General features: G+C 33.8%; 1 protein-coding gene across 1 annotated transcript in view; it reads right to left on the reverse strand.

Annotated features, from left to right (window-relative positions):
• Window positions 1-1,171: 1,171 nt before the first annotated feature.
• Window positions 1,172-23,287, reverse strand: part of Arl8 (ADP-ribosylation factor-like protein 8) — a 29,566-nt gene continuing 7,450 nt past the window's right edge. The window contains exons 3-5 of the mRNA XM_089106375.1: window positions 19,233-19,387; window positions 10,317-10,478; window positions 1,172-7,122 (exon numbers count right to left, since the gene is read on the reverse strand). Coding sequence (XP_088962501.1) covers window positions 6,990-7,122; window positions 10,317-10,478; window positions 19,233-19,387 — 450 coding nt within the window. The 3' untranslated portion in view covers window positions 1,172-6,989. The remainder of the gene's footprint in view (window positions 7,123-10,316; window positions 10,479-19,232; window positions 19,388-23,287) is intronic.

Raw genomic sequence — 23,287 nt, forward strand, 5'->3', positions numbered from 1 at the left:
ACCATCTACATGCTCCTTTCTTTTCTTCTTAAGGGACTCTCTGTTTGACAGCAAAATTTCAAATGAATCTGGTCGGTATGATACCGGATGCAAATCGCTCTAAGTAGCCTAAGTTAAGTAGCATAAGGTACGAAATTTTACTTGGGTCTCTTCACATTGAAATTTTCCCGTTCAAATCGAAACGAAAGTACATTGAAACGGTATTAATAATTTGTACAGATTGACTAAGATATATTAATAGTGAATCCCCTGAGCTCTTTGTGGCACCCTCGTTGAAGACGAAGAACAAAATCTGAATTTTTTATTATAGTAGTAAGTCATTCAAACACCTGGGGATTTCTCTAACTGAGGAAACAAGGAGATGACTAAGTAAACGATTCCAAAAAACACATAAATAAAAAAAAATCTAATTTTTTTAAGACTAAAAGCTTTTGTCATTCATTTATTATTATTTATTTTATTTACTAAATAGGATTTATCACATTAAATATTTACCAAAATAAAAATTATCTTGGTTAATTTTATAGGATCTATTTTATTATTGTAAAGTTATTTTTTTTAGCGAAAAAAGTCCTTCAAGTTAAGAGGAATCATTCAGTCTAGGTAAAGAGCCGTTTTTGTATCACCACGGAACGATTTTATTTTTCTAGGGAACAACATATGACAAAACATTCAACTTGAAATATGATTTCTTATTCTCCTTATTTGATGGGGTCTTTGGATTCGTCAAAAGACTCCAATTCGTGAAATATAGGAGGGGGGGGGCAGAAAAAAACATTTTAACAATAAAAAAAATCTTTTTCAAGTAAAAATAGCAAAAAAGATATTTTTCAAAGTCAGGGGAGGTAGGAAATCAGGGGAACAAATTAAGAGGAATAATCCCCCCTCCATTGGCACCTCTGGGTTCATGCACCTAGTTTTTGCCTTTTTCCTAAGTTACAGAAATTATCAAATGATGTCGGGATGACTCCTATTACTGTAGGGAAAATACGGAATTCCCTCTTATTCAGCAAGGGTGCACGTCAAATCCAGGGGATGCTCTGCCTGCATCTCTTTATGATCCCAGTTACAAAGATCGCCAAGTCAATTTTTTGAAGACACTTTTGAAATTCTCCTATCCTACAGCACAAGAAATCTCGAACAAATTTTATGAAGCATTTTTTTTAAAAAGCTTATTTATTTGAAATTAACCAGGCAAAAAAACAAAAAAAAAACACGACATATAAACACATGACATTATTGGGCTTAAAAAGAACAATAAGATATTTTTAGTTTCTAAAGTTCTTGCCCGAGAAACAAACAAAACCTTTTGCGTCATTAGTAAGAATTTTGAGTAAAGACATGGGCTTATTTTGGTTTAATCACCCACCTATTACAAAGAGGGATTATTAAGCATTCAATGTAATTAACCATTACTAATTCACGACCTTTTCTCAATAATTTGAACGGTCAAGCTGTCCAAAGATAACAAAAAACAAAACTTTCACTGGAGGAACGAGAAGAGCTCTTTCCAAGAAAAAAAGTAGATAAATTAGCAAGTTGCTGATCTTGGGGAGGGGGAATTTAGTACCCAATAAAATATGACTATTAACGATAATTTTTTCATAAAACATCCTCAAAGAGTGGGACTAATCCCGAAAGGTTGTGTTCCTACAAAGGACCTATCCAGGGGGCGAGGGGGACTAACAGGTTGGAATCCCCCATCCCGCACTGAAATTTTTGTCTGACTCAAACACATAACAAAAAAGGCATATTAACAAATTTTTAATGCGTTTTTTTTGTAAAACCCCTCCGAAAAAATACACTATCCGAACAAAAATCCTGGATACACCCTTGGTTCCTAACTCTTCTAAAGTTCTTTAAAGCAAGAAATTAAAAAAAGAAGAGAATCTTGTGTGACCTTTTTCACTGAAATGAATTTTCTGTCTGAAGCATGCACAAAACTTACAAATGCCACCCTGAAGCCTTTTGAAATAAATTCAGCCACACTTACAATATGCAAGTTTATTATTTTATCCCCCCCCCCTCCCCATCCCCCGCTCAGGAAAAGACATTTCTGACACAACGAACATCCTAGCATATCGTCCAAGCTGAATACGTTCTGTGATCCATAGATTATGGCTTAGAAATTTTTAAAAAGAAAACATGCGTTATAAAAAACGTATAGTAAAACCAAAAAAAAAAAAAAAAAACTAGGGGACATCAATAAAGGGCGTTTACTATATTGCATACTTTTTCGGAAATAATTGAATAATTCAGAAATAATAAAAATAAATACGTAATACACTGCAGTAAGAAAATATTTGCATCAACACAAAATTTGTTATTTATTATCGAAGGAAAAATACAACATTTGACAAATTTCAAGTATTTCAATTTTTCTGGGCTCAGCACAAAGGTTTATGTCTAAGCTTTCGACAAAATTTCCTAAAAAATTTCCAATTTGCCCAAAAACTTCGAAGAAAACATAAATCCCTCAGCTAAAACCTTGCATAAAGCATACCATAACATGTTTTATTATCGCTGCTTATAAATTTTCTTAGAGTCTAGTCCATGGATTGACGGCAGTTCTTGACTACCAAGATCTTTGCATCAGTCCTGGGACCAAACCGGGGGCTCCAAATTTCCAAACAGAGATCAATCCAGTATCCCAAAACGGGCACAAAAAATAAGAATTATCTTAAATATAAAACGGCCTAGGAAACGCAAAAGGGTCCGCAGCATTTGAAATACAAAAGGGTTAAGACCCATACATCACCTACAATTTCTTATACATGAAGAAGATGAAATTAAAGTATTAAAATGACTTATTAGCACACAACTTCATTTTAAAACAGTTAAATAGTCAAAATTAATTCAAACATAGTCATGCACATGGGGCCAAAGGCCTCACTTTGATTTTGACGAATCCCTGATTTCAAGCACATTCAAGAAGAATTGATATACCAAGGATAGAATGTACAATAATAAATTTTACCCCTTTTACATTTAGGCTCATTATATTCAATTTATTTTGTTATATTATCGGGGGAGGCAACAGCCAAGGAAGGATGGCTGCAATGGCGGTTCCAGGATTTTTTTAGGGGGCGGGGAGGGCGCAAAATAGGTTGATCCGATAAACTTGCGTTAGGAGCAAATTTAATTAACACAAACTTGCGTTAATTAAGTAAATTACACTACTTTAGACTATGTTAGGGGGGACGCCCCTCTCACCCTTCCCCTGGATCCAGCCTTTAGATACCCTCTTCCCCCGTTATTAGTATAAATGTAAATGTAGAAATGTTCTACAGGTTCAAAATTTGGAAACAAATAAAAGAAAAATCTTAGAAAGTTGAGACTTTCTTGCATGGACAGCCTGAAATAGATCCAAAGGGCAAAAGGTTTTTATTTTGATGTCCTTGGTACTCTGTTCATCCTGAGCATCTTCCTTGATGAATTTTTTAACTTCTCATTTAAACATTAAGCTTCAACTTGAAATATTTGAATCGGCAATTAATATTCAGGCGCCTGACAACACTGAGAGAAAAGGGGTATTGCCATAAGATTCTTAATTTTGACAGAGCTTAAAAAAAATGTTTTTATTATGTATGCTCTCGGTATTATGAACACTACTGAGAATTTTGTTAAAATTATTATTATAATTAAATAGTTTACTAATAATTAATAATGACTAATTAATAATTAATTAATATACTTAAATAATATTATTAATACAATTTTCTTGTCATTAATTATTATTAATTAATTAAGATGATAAGAAATTTTTGCCGAAGTTTGTCAATAGTTGCCGCAAAGAAGATAAAATCAATAAATAAATAATAGCCAATGAATGAATAATGGAACAGTGAATAAATAAAACAAAAGAAAGACTAAATTAACTAAGAAGCTCAGAATTTAAACCGACTAAGTATTAAACAGCACAAAAACCAGCTCTACTTTGAATAGATAAATAAAACTAAATTCAATAAACTAAATTTTATTAATTTCTGAAATCAATCTCTTAAGCACCTATGCTTGATTCATAAACTTATCCAGTTATAACCAGGGTTGCCAATTGAGTGATTTATCAGTTTTAGCAGGTTATTCTTTTGTCCAGCGATTTGTTTTCCTTTATCGATTTCTAGGGCCCTTCGGTCATACTGGTGCATCAGGCTTGGCCATGTGTTATAACATACCTGACATATAATTTTTAAGGATGTGGAATATGTTTTCTATTTTACGATATAATTTGTGAATTTCAAAGCCTTACGTACAAAAAAAGAAAAGGGGAATTGCCTAGGAGAATTTAAACAATTCAGGTAAATAAATACACCCTTTAACCGTAAAACCCCAATCCTTGTAAAAATCTGAATCCCTACCGGGGTCGAGACTATATGCCCTCATGCTTACGACAGCAACAGAGGTTGTTTTCCAAAACTAAATTATCATTAATTAATCCAGCCTAAAATGACAGTTAAAACAGAATTAGCCGCTAAAATGATTATAATAAAGAGGAAATAACAGTGCAGGCCGTTGTACGATTATAATAACAGGTTTATTATTTTGTTTCATTCGTTAACTTGGAACGAGAAAAATTACAAATAATCAATTATCATTAACAATAATTGAATTCTAGACCACACATACAACAATATAATGGTGTAAAACGTAGCCAATCATATTTTTCATACAATTTTCTGATTAGCGGAAAAATTCTGATTAACTCAAATAAGAGCTCGCTAATTCTCAGTATGAGTAAAATCTTATTCTGAATCGGCTTTATATTAAACAGTAAACTGTTCAAAAAATAGGGTTCGATCCCATTTTCTAGGGCTACAATAAAAGAAAGGCTAAGACGGCTAGGTCAGGTTTTATGGATGAAGGATGGCCAGGGTTGCCACCCCTAGTGATTTATTACTATTTCTAGAGATTTTTCATATTGCCTAAAGTAAAAAATCACTAAATCTATAGTTTATTGAAGAAAATCACTAAATCATCCACAAAATCACTAAAATCTAGTGATTTTTTTCAACGGCCGGCAACCCTGAGGATTCATATATTGCCAAGGATTATAATTTTTGGCAATCCATCTGGGGCCAAACGAAAAGCCCCAAGTGGGTTGGGACGTAGGAAAGAATTTAAAGCAAATTAGGAATTCATGGGAGGGTTAAGAACGAGGCTTTGAATTGACTGGGGAGGAAGAGGAGCATGCGCAGCTGTTTTGGCTTCAGGCAGTTTGGTGCTGCACCAAGTTGCTAGTAGTAGTTGTATTCTAGTGAACAAAGACCCGTTTTTATTAGGAAAGTAGGGAAGAATTTAAAGCAAATTAGGGATTCATGGGAGGGTTAAGAATGAGGCTTTAAATTGACTTGGGAGGAGGAGGAGCATGCGCAGCTGTTTAGGCTTCAGGCAGTTTGGTGCTGCACCAAGTTGCTAGTAGTAGTAGTATTCTAGTGAACAAAGCCCCGTTTTTATTAGGAAAGTAGGGAAGAATTTAAAGCTAATTAGGAATTCATGGGAGGGTTAAGAATGAGGCTTTGAATTGACTTTGGAGGAGGAGCATGCGCAGCTGTTTCGGCTTCAGGCAGTTTGGTGCTGCACCAAGTTGCTAGTAGTAGTGGTATTCTAGTGAACAAAGCCCCGTTTTTATTAGGAAAGTAGGGAAGCATTTAAAGAAAATTAGGGATTCATGGGAGGGTTAAGAATGAGGCTTTGAATTGACTTGGGAGGAGGAGGAGCATGCGCAGCTGTTTTGGCTTCAGGCAGTTTGGTGCTGTGCCAAGTTCCTATTAGTAGTGGTATTCTAGTGAACTTACCCCCGTTAACAAGAGTTACTTTCAATATCTAGGGGGGGGGGGGGGGTCGTTTTTAGCCTTTCGACGAAATGAAAAAAGGGTATTTTTCAATTTAAATACCCCAAGAAACCGCTGGCGGGGGGCAAGGCCCAATTGATGCCACTTCTTATCAGACTGGTTAGTGAAAACAATCGTGAATATCGACTGACAAACAAGATGTTTGAAAATCGGCCAAGCTTCGAATATCAATCAAATTTTCTCAATAAACTGGCATGAATAATTTGTCGCAGTTATGATTCCGCAAGGTTTTCAAAAATACCATTCATTTTATGAAGTTAATGATTTACAAAACATAAAAAACAGTGAAATTTATAGGCTGTTTTAAAGCCATGAGTGTTGTGATTTGATTTTGGCGCTAAAAAAACCTAATCGGGAACGGTTTAGTAGCAAGAATTCATTTTAAAAGCTAGGTAATTTTTGTGTTCTTGCGAATATCTATCTGCTAGTCAGGAATATCAGATAGAAAGCGAACCAAGCTTGGGAATAACGCTCTTTATTTTCTCAATTGGTTCTGTTTTTGTTTGGCTTTCGCTAATACGTCAGTGACACAAAAATATTATATTTACCCGACATGTGTCAATGAAACAGAAAAATGTGTTATTCGTCAGAGAAATTTTACTTCATGTCATACAAAACGTTGTGCAAGAAAACGCATTTTTCACGAGAAACCATATCCGTGACCATAAAGTAACTAAATCACTGCCAAGGGGGCTTTTTTCTGAATTTGAAGCACTTCACACTTTTTAGATTAGAAGATTATCAGAGTTACAATTTAGCCCCCATCCACAAAAAAATTCACTTAAAGCCTTCTGAACTGCTGGAAATCTATTTTTTTGGTTGAAAAAAGTTCATACTTAAGAAACAGCTTTAGTGCATTTTGTTTAGTGTATCTTCCCCAGTTTAGTGATTTTTGGACGAATTTTCACGTGATTTTTAAAGGCCAATGGCAACCCTGATTAAAAGACAAAAAACAATGATTATAATCGTAGAAAATAAACCAAAATAAACAAAGACATATATAATCAAATAACCGTTTATAAATCGTCAAAATAAGGCAATAAAATGCAGTCAAACTATTAAAAGACAACAAATCACAAACGCTCAAAATTAAACAAAAACCTAAAATTAAAAATCAAAAGTCGTAAAAAAAGATCGTTAACGACCAATTCCTGTACCGCCAGATTTGGAATGCGCAATGAGCCACTGGAGGGTGATATCAATATTGTCCTTCTCTTTACACGATATTGAATAGCAGCAAATTTCTCTATCTTGAATGGCTGATAAATTCCTAAAAAAAAATTAGATACAGTCTTCTAATACCAATATTACAGGCCAGTCTAGATTATTAGATATTTTTTTTTGTGCTATGACCTATGAACTCTTAGAAAATCATAATTTAATAAGTGATATCCAAATTAGTTATAGAAAAAAGAGGACAGAGCAAGAAAATCTGCGAAAAAAAGGTCTATGTAACTCATTTACAGAGAATGAAAAGCAAAGGAAATAACAAATAAAAATTCAAACGGGGACAAGTCCTTTTATTAGACGGAGAAAACAGATACAAAAAATCCGGATATTTCGACTAAAGCATTACAATTGTAACAACCGTATTTATACAGATCAAAATAATTACTTTCGGGTCAGAAATAGTTTCCGGTTTATAGACTAGATCTGGCTAAGAGAATTTATCAACAGGGTTGATGATATATGCGACACATTTTCGACATAACACCTTAAATTAGGTAATTTTTTCTAAGACCATACTGCCTTTCCATGATTTTCACACTGCCTTAAGAAAGGCAATGTGGTCTTAGAAAAGATTACCTAATTTAAGATATTGCGTCGAAAATGCAAAGGAACTAGAAGTGATTCCTGTGGAGCTCTAAATGATGTATTATCGTAATTTGATGAACGACCCTACAACAAAATATACTGACTCATTCTAAAGAAAAGTTAAAAAAATTATAAATTACAAATTATCCATTTTAGTTACAGAGAAAAAGAAGGCAAAGCACGCACTGATCCATCTGACTGTTATTATTAACAATGATCTGGACAATGAATATAAGTAAATTTGATGACGGCTTTTGATGTGGTTAGTCATGAATTTTTTTATTATAAAGAAAGAAAACGATCAAAAATGTGGGTTTTAGGCCAAACGAGAATACTGTAAAAACACACAAAGCGAATATTTCGAGAGGACAACCGCCTCTCTTCTTCAGCGCGTACAAAATAATATAATTAAGGAAAATGCCGAAGAAAAAACCAATGAAAAAAACAAAAATTAAAAGATAAATAAGATTCAATAAAAGCCAAATATTATAAGAATTAGAACCAAATAACTAACAACCATAAAGCGAGTCATTCTCCAATATCCGCGATTTGCACAAAATCCAAAAATTAGAACTGCCATCGACGGATACTAGCGAATAACTGAGAATAAAAGAAAAAATTCATTCACTCAAAACAAAACGAACCAGCAGTTAAATAAGTCGGAGGATTGTCATCTGATTTCTAATTTTAATAATTGCATTCCCTGCAGACACCCTTTGAGACGTAAAAGGTTGTTGACGTGCTTGATTATTTATTTTATCTAAGCTTCCTGTATATGAGATCCGAAGAAATAATTTTCAATGGCAGAAGTTTTCTATCTGATAGGAGCCAATATGTTCTGCTGTATGATTATTCATCAAATTCTCGCAAAACAAAATTTTGAGTTCCACAAGGACCACTTTCAGTTCCTTTGCTTAAATTCTCTATAAATGACTTACATCGGCAAATTTCAGATGACTTTTGTTTGATGAAAAGATCAATAAACACCCATTATACCTGTTTAAGAATTTTGCTGAGTTGAACAAGAGAGCTACTAAGCGTTTCAGAAAACTGTTGCTGCTATCAGGACAAGAAAACTGTTGTTGCTATCAGGACAAGAAAACTGCTGCTGCTATCATAAACAAGAAAACTGTTGCTGCTATCATGTGCCACAAGATTACTGTCAACACACAATAACAACGCTTAGAAACCTCTCAAATAACGAATGAGAAATCCATTACAAATCCTATATCTCTATTATAATTTACCTACAAAGTTAATTTCCAGAACTAGCAGGCGTAAATCCAAGCTGAGCAATAAGCCACCATTAACGTTGAACCCATGATTTCTCAGGAAGATGAAAAGGGCCACTTTCAAATATTAAACTAACGCTGAGCTTAACCGTAATCGTGAAAGTATTTCCAACCAGCTTCATTGGAAGTAGAGAGCGGCCATGTAACCTCTCAAATTCAGAAACTTCTCAACTAACAAATACAGAATCCTTTTGATTGTAAATACTTATTTTCATACCCCTATTCAATCAAATTCCAGAATTAGCAAGTGCTAATCCAGTTTAGGCGACAAGCCATCATAAACGTTGAGCCCAGGATTTCTTAGAAAAATGAAAACTGTCATTCGAGCCTTAAGCTGATATTGAGCTTTTCCACCATGAAAACAATGCGGAAATAGAATCTAAGCAATAAGCCACCATAAACGCCGAGCCACGCTTTCTCAGAATTACGTAAGGTGCCACTGTCAATCTTTGAACTGAAACTGAGCTCGTTTGTTACTAAAACCTAGCGCAAACCTAATCTTAGCTACAATCAATTGCAAACCTTGAGTCTCGATTTCTCAGAACGATGAAAAGTGCCACTGTCAATCTTTGAGCTGAAACTGAGCTCGTTTGTAACTTAAACCTAGAGCAAACCCAATCTTAGCAACAATCAACCGCAAACCTTGAGCCTCAATTTCTCAGAACGATGAAAAGTGTCACTGTCTATCTTTAAACTGAAACTGACCTCGTTTGCTACAGAAACCTAACACAAACCCAATCTTAGCAACAATCAACCGCAATTTCTCAGAACGATGAAAAGTGTCACTGTCACGCCTCAAACTGGCACAGAGCTTAACCATAACCATTTATCCAGAACAGAGTCCTGAGTACTATTTAAGGGCGGAGCAAAGTGCCTTACATTCTCCACCTCAAGGAATCCCATCTCCCAACCTTGGCAGCCCGACATGTTACTCTTTGCATTAATTTCGGGAATAATCCTGCCCGTTATGTTTTCAATATCTACTCGTTGTTTTTATAATGTACCTGAAAAAAAAAAAAAAAAAAAAAAAAAAAAAAACGACGTTTAATGTTATGAAAATTAGTTTGTAAATAAAATGTCATTCATTCATTCATTCATTCATGGAAGTATTTTCAATCAGGGTCATTGGAAATAGATAATGGTCATGTAACTTCTCAAATTCAGAAACTTCTCTACTACCAAATAAAAATCCTAATTAATTCTAACTCATCCTAGTTTGTCTGAAGCTTTGTTTGAGGTGTAATTTAGGCTTTGTATTGTGTCTAATAAGGCTTTTGTTCAGCACTCAAAATAAAGCAATTTGTAATTAAATTGAGGTAATTGAAAAGAGGGATTAGATAATAAAAAGCCAAATTACATTCTTTCTATGAGTCCATGTTCGTCCAGAGCGTTTGGAAGGTCTCTTTTGTTTCCGAGAACCAGCACCGGTATTCCACTGAGCTGAGGTTTCTCTAACAGCTGATGAAGCTCATTTCTCGAGGCTTCTATCTTGTCATGGTCTGCTGCGTCAACCATATATCTGTGAAACATTAAATATTTAATTAATTAATCATTAAATATTATTAGATACATCTTAGCACCAAAAAATTACAAGATTTAGAATACAAAACAAGAGAAGACGACGAGGAAATTTGCGAATAACACAGTGTATACAACCTAAGCGGTATTTCAGCTATATATGCTACAACTGTCATCAGAGAAGTACAATAAAAAATAATATAATAAAAAAAATGACTGAAAAGAACTCATCAACAAAATAAATTTAAAACTAAAATCATAATTTAAATTAAAATCATAAATATAATATGGTTAAATATGTAATTAAATAACTGATTTAAATATAAAATAACTTCAATATTAATTTTTAAAGTTGTCTGAGGAAAACAAAATATAAAAGAACCAGAACATTTATGTTAGTTTACGCAGGGACTTTTGCGCTATCATTTAGAAGCCTAAAAAATATTTAATTATATTAAAAACGTCTGGTTTTTGTCGCTGATGCAGGACAACGCAAAAGATTTCTGCGTTGTGGTAACAGTAAGATAGTAATAAATGCTAGAAACGTGCCTGATCAACGTAGTTTCTCATATATAAGCAATACTTACAAGCCCCTCCCCCCCCCCAAAAAAAAGACAAAAGCAAGCAGAGAAGCTTGGCTGTTCGTGCCAAAACCTAGCATGTGTATTTTACAGGTTTTTGGAGAAGATCACAAAACAGTTTTTTTTTTTTTTTTTTTTTTTTTTGGAGGGCTAGAAATGGATAAAGATGCCGAATTTTTTGTCAACAAGTTTTTCTCTAATTCTGTTTTTTTCCCATCTTTGCCTGTCCGTTTTCAGCCGGGCTTAACTAGTAGGTGGTGACATGGAAAAAATGTGAAAATTTTTCCCCCACAGCTCCTAGACCAAATTGCAGGAAAGTATGACAGACTGAAAAATTCTGACTCCAACACTGAATTCACGGTGTTGGGATTAGTAGAAGTTCAACCTTAATTCAAAAATCGATCTTTTTGTGTAGATAAAAAGTTTTGACTCCAACACTGAATCCACGGTGATGGGATTAGTAGAAGTTCAACCTTAATTCAAAATCGATCTTTTTGCGTAGATATTAGATTTGGCAAGAGGACAGCCAAGCGGTTTCTATGTAACAAAACTGTACAATATCAATGAACATCATCAGATTCAACAATAACAGAATTTCCCTGAAAATATTTTTTTTATTTTTATAATTTGCTAACAATAAAAGAATAAATAACGGAGTCAAACAAGCAAACGAAATACTAAAAAAGAAAAAAGATATTCTATAATATATTTAATAGAATATATTTTTAAAAAAATATACTTTCGTACGGCAGAAAATCAATATATATATATATATATATATATATATATATATATATATATATATATATATATATATATATATATATATATATATATATATATATATATATATATATATATATATATATATATATATATGTATATATATATATATATATATATATATATATATATATATATATATATATATATATATATATATATATATATATATATATATATATATATCGGTTCGAATGTATTCCATACGATGTATTTAAGATAACATGATCTTATCTTTTTATTTTTATTTATTTTATGTATTTTATTCTTATCTTATCTTTACGTATTTTTAAAAGGCTGTCGCAAGCTCTACTAGAGCCGAATTCGCTTCATATGTCAGGTAAAATAAATCAAAACAATAGATACAGCAAGACAAAAGTTAAACGTATCAATCAAGCGTAAAAACGCTCATAAGCATTTATCTTTACGTATTTTTTTACAAATTAGTATTAAAAAAAAAATCAATGTCCAAAAACTAACATTTAATTAATGCCAAAGAAAAAAAAAGACAGAAGGAGGGGGGGGGAATATAATGATAATACATTATGACAAACAACTATCACAGGCAAAAGGAAAAGAAAAAGAAATAGCCGAATTTCTATTCCAATTCAAATACTGTAAAAATACAAACAATTGAAATAAAAATGTCAAATAAATGACAAAAAGAAATATTTACAATTAAGGAAAGTATTACGCAAACGACTAGATTAAAAAAGAAATAATTCAAATAAACGCCACTAAAGAGAAAAACAAAGGGACAATAGATAAAACAGTGGACATAATTATTGTGATCATAAACCATCAACTAAAATAAGAGACGGAGGTGCTCATTATAAGAGACGGAGGTGCACATAATTATTGTGACCATAAACCATCAACTAAAATAAGAGACGGAGGTGTTCATTATAAGAGATGGAGGTGCACATAATTATTGTGACCATAAACCAGCAACTAAAATAAGAGACGGATGTGTTCATTATAAGAGACGGAGGTGCACATAATTATTGTGGCCATAACCCATCAACTAAAATAAGAGACGGAGGTGCACATAATTATTGTGACCATAAACCATCAACTAAAATAAGAGACGGATGTGTTCATTATAAGAGACGGATATGCACATAATTATTGTGGCCATAAACCAGCAACTAAAATAAGAGACTGTTGTTTTCATTATAAGATACGTAGGTGCACATAATTATTGTGACCATAAACCAGCAACTAAAATAAGAGACGGAGGTGATCATTATAAGAGACGGATATGCACATAATTATTGTGACCATAAACCATCAACTTAAATAAGAGACGGAGGTGTTCATTACAAGAGACGGAGGTGCACATAATTATTGTGACCATAAACCATCAACTAAAATAAGAGACGGAGGTGCTCATTATAAGAGACGGAGGTGCACATAATTATTGTGACCATAAACCATCAACTTAAATAAAAGACGGTGGTATTCATTTTGGTTCAGGACACTTTTACCAGGTATGATTTTTATATGAATGTATTTCATCTATAATTTGTTGAAATGATACAATTGTGATAAACAGAGGAAATTCTCAACAAATTATTGCCACAGAAGTTTGGTTTAGATGCAAGTCTATTTACCGTTTTTATTTAAACTTAAAACTCGATATTGTTTGTTGTTAATGACCGAAACTAGGCCCGTTGAAATTAACTGAATTTGGTAAACCGTAAACGGTAGCAAAAACGCACATTTTGAGTGATGAATGCTAAAAAATGGGCAATGTAACATAATTTGTTATGCTTGCATTTCACCCCAAACGAGGTCAGCGATACAAGTGGGTTAGTCCTCCACGGTTAGTTTAACCTAAAATTTGGGTTTTTTGTTGTTGTTATTGTTAATTTCTAAATAAAGTTAGATCCAGGCTACACATTTTAGGTTAATTTAAGTAAAAAATAAAACAAATAAAGACTGTTAATCTAAGAAAAAAAAATTATCCGACCCAGCAACGGGAACAAATTTTAAAGAATATAACGATCTTTCAACTCGTTCTTGTCAAAAGTGACAAAAATAATTCTACAATTCAATTCAGTTCTACACAAATGTTGAAACTGGTCAAGATAAATTAATCAGACGGAATCGTAGGTTTAATCGTAAGTCCTGTTCATTCGTTCACGTTTTAAGGGAAAAGGGGCGCTCACAAAATAGAAAAGAAACACAAAGAGAAAGGAAATAGGGTGCTCACAAAATAGAAACGAAAGGGAAATAGAGAGCCCAAAAGCAAATACTTTTTTGATGAATTGGCTGCACTTTCAAATACTTATTTAGATTTTTAAGTAAATAAGTATGAAATTTTAAATTAAATTTTCGAAACTAAGAATTTCCAAATTAAGTTTTCGAAATTATTGCCACAGAAGCAAGGTTTAGATGCGAATCTTTGGTTTTACATTAAATAAAAAAAAACAAGTTTTTGCAAGTGAAAGTAAGAAGCAACATTACAACTTAAAACGAACAGAAATTATTACGTCAATGAAGGCGTTGCCCCCTCCTCAACACCTCAAAAGTTTTTTAGTACCTTCAAAAAAGTTTCTTATTGTTCTAATTAAACGACCCTTGTGTTTCAAGTGTTGTTCTTAAAGAATTAGGACAAAATTCAAACTTTAGCGTAAAGAGCGAGGTGTTGAAAAGGGAACTACCCCCGTCATATACGCAATAATTTCTGTTGGTTTTAAGTTTTAAAGGTGCTCCTTACTCTCAGCTGAAAAAACTTCTTCTCCACGGAAAAATCCCCCTCCCGCAGAAATATCCTCTGGAAAATTCAATCCCGGTGAAAATTTACCCCGGACAGTTACCCTTAACAACCCCACGCGTAAAATTGAGACGGAAAAGAGAAAGCAAGACATATAAAAATAATTTTGTACATAAATTCTGACAAATCCCCCAGTGTAAAATTTCCCCTGACTAGTTCACCCCCTGAAAAATTCCCTCTCCATGGAAAAACCCCAACAGGAAATCCGACCTCCCCCACCCTAAAATGTATGCATACTCCCCAATAATAAATATATGCGTAAACAAAGGACAAATTTTATAATTTAAAGATCTTTCCCATGGAGTTGTGGGGTCATGTTATACCCAAAGGTATAGTTATTGGGCCTTCACCTACGATGCACAAAATAGCTATCTCAAAATTTTGATCAGACGATTTGATGCAAAAAGGGGCCGGGGGGCCTTGTTGCCCTCCAATCTTTTTGGTCACTTAAAAAGGGCACTAGAACTTTTAACTTCCGTTCGAATGAGCACTGATTCTTGATATTCTAGAACCACTGGGTCGATAAGATCACCCCTAAAAAAAAAGAAAGAAAAAAAAAAAAACATCCGTAATCTGTCTTCCGGCAAAAAATAGAAAATTCCACATTTTTGCACATAGGAGGTTGAAACCTCTGAAATAATGTTCTCTGATACGCTGATTCTAATGATGTGATTTTATGAATATTCTTCAAATTTTAGGGGGTGTTCCCCCTCCCCCTTTTTGAAAAATCAGGCAAATTTTTTTCCGGTTCGTAGCCTTTGATGTGTGACACTAAACTTAATGAAACTTACATATTTGGAATCCGCATAATCAGCCAATTCTTTTGATATATCTATCAGTATAAAAATTCCGTTTTTTAGAGGTTCGGTTACTATTGAGCCGCGTCGTTCCTTGCTTACCGTTCGTCTGCTGAGAGCAGTTATGCCGAATCCGTTTTTCCAAAATTCCGAGAAAAACGAGTCTGAAAATTTTGACATTTGTATCTCAGAATCGGCTGTATCTAGAGTGCTGACCTCGCACAGGAATGTCAATCAGGCCATTCGAAAGATTTTCTTACACAACATAGCGTTTGTAGCTTAGTTTCAAGAAAATTGTTATTTTCCGTAAAATTGCTCTCAGCGGACGAGGTCGTTACCACGAACTGTTAGATCGTTTACCGTTTCTTTAAACTTAAAACACAATTTTGTGTTTCCATGTTCTTTTCTTTCAGTACGAAAAAGGAGATAGAAAGGGAAAGGAAATTGGGTCCTCATAAAATAGAAAGGAAATAGAAAGAGAAAGGAAATAGGGTGCTCACAAAATAGAAAGGGAAAGGAAATAGGGCGCTAATACACAAAATCCTTTTTTGATGAATTGGCTGCACTTTAATATATTTATTTAGATTTTTAAGAGATAAAAGTATAAAAGTTCTAAATTACTTTATTAAATTTTCATTTTAGCGTAAATGGTAAGCTTTCGACCTGTCACAGTATATATTACAATAAAAGTGTGACCATTTCTTCAATTAAAATATGTAAAAGTTTAAGAGAGTTATTTAGTTTCTTCTCCAAAGATGTCAATTACTTAAGAGAACAGGCAAAATGAGGCTGAGCTTTTCGTCTTATCCAAATTACTTCTAATGGACAATTCAAATGCAATTGATGGTAATAATGCCAAAGACCGCGCTAAGTTGAAATGCACAAGTTGCACAGGACACTGAACAAGGGACGTACACAAAAGAGGATTGGGTCCGGGCCCTTTTGTAATACCAAATTTATTTTTAAGGATTTTTTTTTTATGCAAACTAGAAAACAAATTTGTTTTATTTATAAGCCCCCTTTCTCCCCAAAAAAAAATCAAGCGTATGTGTTTGCACTGAACATAACTTTAACGTGAAAAGTTGAATTTTTCTCGAAATTAATTTAAAAAACCTTTTCCACAAAATAGTTTTTTCAACTAAAAGTAAAGAACTCCATTAAACAAAAAATGAGCAAAAATAAAATCAAAAGCGTGAAAATACCACAAATCAGCAATGATAAATAAATGAAACCCAAAACGAACAGAAATTACAATAATTAACCGAGTCAAACTCAAAACGAGCAGAAATTAATATTTGTTGGGCGCAAAATCCGTATGTCTTCCCAAGGCCGGAACAAAATTTGCACTTTACTGAAAAAAAATAAATGTTTTTACTTTTATAACTTTAATAAATCCAATAATATTAACATTTTGATTACTTAATATCAGTATACGTATATTTCATTTGTTTTCACTTAAAACCCTTGCCCTGAGGGTTGTGGGGGAGTGTCCTCCTCTTTATTTAGTCCCCGTTTCTTGTCTAGTTCTCGAGTGTCCCCGTTCTTTACTTAGGCAGCGCGATGATTTATACAACAACTTTCTATATAAACCTTATATGCCCCCACGGTATAACTTAAACCCTTGCACTGAGGGCTCTGAGGGGGTTATCATTCTAAAAGACATAATTTCCAGAACGTTCAACTACGTTGAACAAAATGGATATCTCAAAATTTTGATTGGATGTGTTTTGGAAAATGGTGGGCGTGAGAGGGGCGTTAGTCGCTATCCAAACACTTTCAATTAATAAAAAAGGCACTAGCCCTTTCAATTTCCAATTGAATGAGCCCTTTTGAAGTTTCTATGACAACGCTTTCAATAGAGACTTTATATGGCCCAGGGCATAACTTAAAACCCTTACCCTGAGGGCTGTGGGGGAATGGTTGTCATTCTTTAGGACCTAAATTTCAAAACTTTCAACAACGTTTAATAGAATGGCTATCTAAAAATTTTGATTGGATGTGTTTGGGGAAAAGGTGGGCGTGAGAGGGAGGTTAGTTGCCCTCAAATCACTTTCGACTATTAAAAAGGGTACTATCCCTTCGAATTTCTAATGGAATCAGCCCTTTTTCAAGTTTCTACGACAAAGGTTTCAATAAAAACCTTATATGCCCCCAGGGCAAAACTTAAAATCCTTGCCCTAAGGGTTGTGCGGGAGTGTCCTCAAGTCCTCCTCAAAAACATATTTTCAATCTGGAAATCAACTACGCTGAACAAAATGGCTATCTCAAAATTTTGATTGGATGTGTTTGGGGGAATGATGGGCGTAAGGGGCGGGGGGCCAGTTGCCCTCCAATCACTTTCGACTATTAAAAAGGGCACTAGCCACTCCAATTTCCAATCGAATGAGCCCTTTTCGAAGTTTCTACGACAACTCCTTCGATACGAAGTGCCCGGCTGAAGAAAAAAAAAACACATTGTGCCCACATCGTTCTTTACTTAGGCAGCACTAGCGCGCTGCCTATGATATATTTTGCCACAAATTAGTACAACTTTAATTGTTTTCCTGATGTATAATTTTTATGTTTTAATAGTTGAAAATATTTGAAAAGATGAACTTTTAATGGGGTATTTGTTAAAAACCGTAGATGAAATCCATTTTCTATTGTAAAAAACATGAGATTTTTGAATGGTCTCTGATTTTTAGTACAACAAACTTTGTAAGGTAAACCAAAAGGAAGGTCCTATACCATTCTGTAACGCTATATATTCAATCTTAATCAATATTTTTTTTTTTGTATTTTTATCATGATGACAGTAGAACAAATTGTTAAAATAATGAAGGAAAAAAAATACATAGGAGCCATCAGGCTTTTTACTAAGGCAACCCTGTCCGGATTGCTTTTACCAGCCAATTTGAATCCTAGTGAAGTTAATAAATTTTTAGACCACACTGTATACAAAATGTGAACTATACGAATTATATTTTGTCCGGCAACACTGTCCGGATTACTTTTACCGGCCAACTTGAAACCTAGTGCAGTTAATAAATTTTTAGACCACACTGTATACCAAATGCAAACTATACGAATATATCGTTTTTTCCAAATAATGGATAAGTGGTATTTATCCATCAAAAGGCTTTAAGATGTTTCCTTAGATTTGTTGACAAACTGAACTGAATACTTTAAGGCAGACATAATCACTCAATATAAAATCACATTAAATTACACTACAATACCAAATTGTCCCCAGAGAATGGGGAAAATTTGGCAGAAAATGGGAACATACCTGCTACTGTGCAAGAAACACTTGCTTCACATGCCTGTTGTATACCGCCACGCAACTGTTTTCAAAGCTAAAGATAAGTAATTACTTGAAATAAGAGACACTTAACAATTATAGGCATAAATTAGATCTGCGTGCATATTACAATCTAGGCTACCGAAAGAAAAGATATGGAGAGGGATCCCTGGAACCTAAGTCTCAAAGATACCCATAGTGAGACTAATAAAGAATATTATCTTAATATAGAAATTTCAGCCTCGATTTTTATCTGTTTTTTAATTCAATTTATAATTGAAACATTTTTAAAGGTCACAACGTTTTATGACTTCTTAATTACGTGTAATAGAACACTGAAAATAAATGAAATAGAACACTGAGATCCCCTGAGACCTGACACCTTTATCTTTTTTTGGAACAGTATTACCAAAGGAAAGTAGGTGATGAAAAGACGTTTTCCTATGGGTAAAGAATCGGCGGCCCCGGTCACAGCAACAGTATAAGGAGGACCACAGGCCAGCTTTTAGATGATGAATACTAGAACTTTGCTTACACAATAGCGTTCACTCCCCGGCAGTATCGTTCCCACATTGAGCGGAATCTAGGCTGGCCACCAATGTCCCAGAGTTTGATAGTGACGTTACCTTTGGTTATTTTTCTCATATTGAAACCAACAGTTGGTATCATGTCTTCGCTAAACTGACCAGACTGAAAAATGAAAAGACAATTATTTTTGATCAAGGACCTGTGCTATCCTAAAACTGCAGATCTGGCAACCGCGACAGGAACAACCCATGTGGTTCACAAACAGAACAAAACAACACAAGTTCATTGCCTCAGGCTTTATTGCATTACTTCATTCACATTCCTTGAAAGTTTCAGTCAATTCTTTAAATCCTTGCATATTAAGGTTTTGTTACAGACATAACTATGATTAAACTCAGCTTAACCTCATTATTAAGACCCAACTATATATTAGGCTCAGTTTAAACACCTTATTAAGACATAGCTATTAATTAAACTCAGTTTAAGCTCATCATTAAGACATAAATATTAATTAGCTCAGTCAGTTGATTGTTAGGTTTCCTAATATTGGGTTGCAGATTTGAAACACAATTGGGTGTTTACATAATTCCTGGTAGATGAAAATCTCTTTCATTGACACTGAAGTTTTTACTTTTTTTTAACTTGCCTAAATCAAATGATATTTCAGTGCGACATAGAAAGCACCACCTCTCCTCCTGATCTGACACTGTTCTACCGCCAGCCACTCACCTCTCCTCCCTATACTGAGCAGAATGTCTTGGAAATCTGCCCCTCCCATTTCCAATCGCAGTTTGTCTCTCCTCCTTTCCACCCTAGTATTCTCTATTTAATCCCCCTTTGCTAACGGAAATATCCCCAACATGTCTACCTTCAATCAATAACTATCTTGAAACTTTAGTTTAGATTAGCTCTCCTCCCCAAATATGACTTGGTTCCTACTAAACCAGCAAAACGCTGAAAAAGATCCTTATGACCATCTCCTGCCTCCCCTCCTCATTTCAACTCCATATCTAAGTGTTACCTATAATTATGCCGGATTTTGTTAGGTAGTTCAGCCAATTTTCCGCCAGGGTAGTCCAACAAGGGATAAGTCCGTTTATTAGACAGGGAAAAACACATACAAAAAAATCTGGTTATTTCGAGCACATACATCAGTGAAAATCATCAGCAGATAAACTGAAGTATTACAATTAAAACAAACTATATTTATAAAGAATGAAAAATTACTTCCAGTCACAGATAATTTCCGGTTCATTGGCTGAGAGAGGTCCAGAAATGATATGTGACCTAGAAGAAATTATTTTATTCTGTCTAAGTACAGTTTGTTTTAACTGTAATAATTAAGTTTATCTGCTGATGACGACCACTGATGTATGTGGTCGATGAACTTTTATTTTTTTTACCGTGTCCTTTTAATTTGATTTTGTTTTTATTATTCCCCAAATCAAAACACTGCACAAAGACAGCAATTCTGCCAGCAACTTCTTAGTAGTCCTTACCTTGCCCTCTGAAAATTTACGAATACTGGTTTTTTACTTGAGGTTAATACTATTAAACTAAAGTTAAATGCCCCTTGTGATACTTTTAACTTAAAACATAATAAAAATATTAAATACCAAAGGAAATTCTACCCTTGATTTGCACAAATCTGCATACTTTCTTTGGCCCACCAGCCCCTTTGCCCAGGGGCTATTATTTAGCCCCTACCAAATAATAAAGAGAAGTTATTATTTGCAACGGGATGGAATCTTAGATCACAAATGAAAACTGGCTGGCTATCATGGGAAATGATACTATTAAAGACAAAATATCTAGCTTTAAAAACCTAATTAAAAAAAAATACAGACTCCTTCCCTGAGAAAAAAGTATAAACTTGGTCTAATGACAAGCCATACATTACCAGGCAATTAAAAAATTAATTAGAATGATAATGAGTCTATTTGAGCATGACAAAATGTCTAAGCCCAACTTACAGCGTAAGCATATAAAGACATGTATAAATCTTCATCTTTCTATTACAAACACAAAGTCAAAGATTTTCTTAATCTAAGAAAATTCTACAATAGAATAAAAACATTTGGAAGAAAACCAAAGATAATACTGATTTCCATCTTCAATAAGAGCCCTTAGATACAGCCTAAGATCCGAACAGATTCCTTTCCTCCATGGCAAAAAGGGTTCATCACTCTATCCAGACAACTCTCATTTTTTTTACTTCTCTCTACTCTCCCCTTAGGCATGTAGAAAAAAAAAGTTAAGAACATAAAACATTGCAGCACTTGCCCTCAAAACATTCCAATGGAATTAAAGCCTTTGCCAGCGATCTTTTGTAACCTTTGTCCTTACTCTTTAATGAAATTATCTCAAAATATTTTTGATGAATTTTGAGTTGATCCCTGTTTAATTAAAATAATTACGTCTTCCCTCTCTGATAGAACACAAGATGTCAAATATCTACTCATATTTTGATCCTCTCTCAGTTTATAATGATGTACCCTAGGGAGCCTTATTAGGTCCAATTTTATACCTTGCAATAATAAACAACATCAAAATTGATTTTTAGGTAAGATGCAAATTTTTTGATGATGTAACTGCATGTGACAAAAATTTAAAAAGTAGGCCAACGGATATCCTAGAACAGATGAGACTGTTTCTAATAATAAGACACTGCATTTTTTTTCTTTTTTAGTTTTTATCCAATATATATGTAGTAAGTGAGTAAAATATTGAGTCCTGCCATAAACAAATCCGTACAGATTTTCACGTGGTAGGTCTATTTGAATGATTCTTTTTTTGTCTTTAATAAATGAATTTCTCTCTCTCAACAATCTTTTACAGTCAGCAATTAATTTCCTTAAGGCTCGCCCTTCTTTCAATAGTTCTACCCCCCCCCCCCCTAACGTTTGTTAGTACTATGAAATTACTGGGTGTTCCTATCTCAAACTATTTAAAATGATTAATGGTAAGATATCAATTATATTCTAATTGATTTGAATAGTTTAAACTAATGAAATTTCAAAATGACGTCGATATAGCACAAATTAAAGATATTTTGAAGCATTCAAGTAACGCACCTTCACTTCTTAAACTCTTTAAGAAATTTATATGTCCTAAACCACACCCTCTGAGAATTTTCCTTCATTTGTAGGCCCATTTCTTGAGTACACCTGTCTTGTCTGGCATCCTGACATCTATAATGAATTTTCAGACCAAATAGAGACAGTCCCAAAAGGTGATTAATAATTATCTCCAATGAGGGTAAGGTACCCAATACTTCCCTCTTTTTGAGGGCCAATTTAGTTACCCTTAAGGAAAGGGGAACAAAAGTTTCCTTGTGTTTTGCCAACACTGTCCTCCACAAACACCCATACAAATTCCTTCTTCCTTAGTCAATTTTCCTCCCTTTGACCTCACCTTACTTGCTCAACTTTAACAGAAAGTCCCCATTTTTAGCTCAATAAAACTTCGAACAGAAACATACAGAAGAATCTTCTTACTGTACATAGTTGATATGTTGAATAGGTGAGTTTCCTGCTCATCCCTCTATTCAGCACTCATCATACAACAATCATTTGAATTTTTGAACTCACTTTTTATAGCCTACTAAATTGTGTTTTTATTTTACTTACACAACAAAATTGTCGTTGTGTTTTTATTTGGCTAGATTTGCTATCAATTCTGCAAGTTTTATTTGTTCTTATATTTAAAAAATTTTTGCATTTTTTTTTGTGTTGTTATTTACTGACTCTCAAGTGCTAAGCCATCAAGGCTTGTGATGGTCATTTTCTGAAAATAAACCTTGTTTTGTCTCGTGTTACCAAGCTCAATTTCGGAGTAAAATTATTTTGAGAACGAGATGGTTTCAATTCCCTATGGTTGAAGTATTTTCTAGAATCACAATTTGTCAGTGAGCTATATGGGTAGCCTACATTATTTTTTTTAATGTTTTTTTTTTATTTCTAAGGTCTACAAGGTGCATTCTGCTAATAAAGAAAAGACACATGGGGATTAACAAAATAGTGTTATAGTGTTGGGGGAGGGGGTCTATAGCATGATTTAAAT

The sequence above is a fragment of the Artemia sp. Qi Xiang Cuo genome, chromosome 20 (genome assembly GCF_049724085.1).
Source record: "Artemia sp. Qi Xiang Cuo chromosome 20, ASM4972408v1, whole genome shotgun sequence".
NCBI classification, from domain to species: Eukaryota; Metazoa; Arthropoda; class Branchiopoda; order Anostraca; family Artemiidae; genus Artemia; species Artemia sp. Qi Xiang Cuo.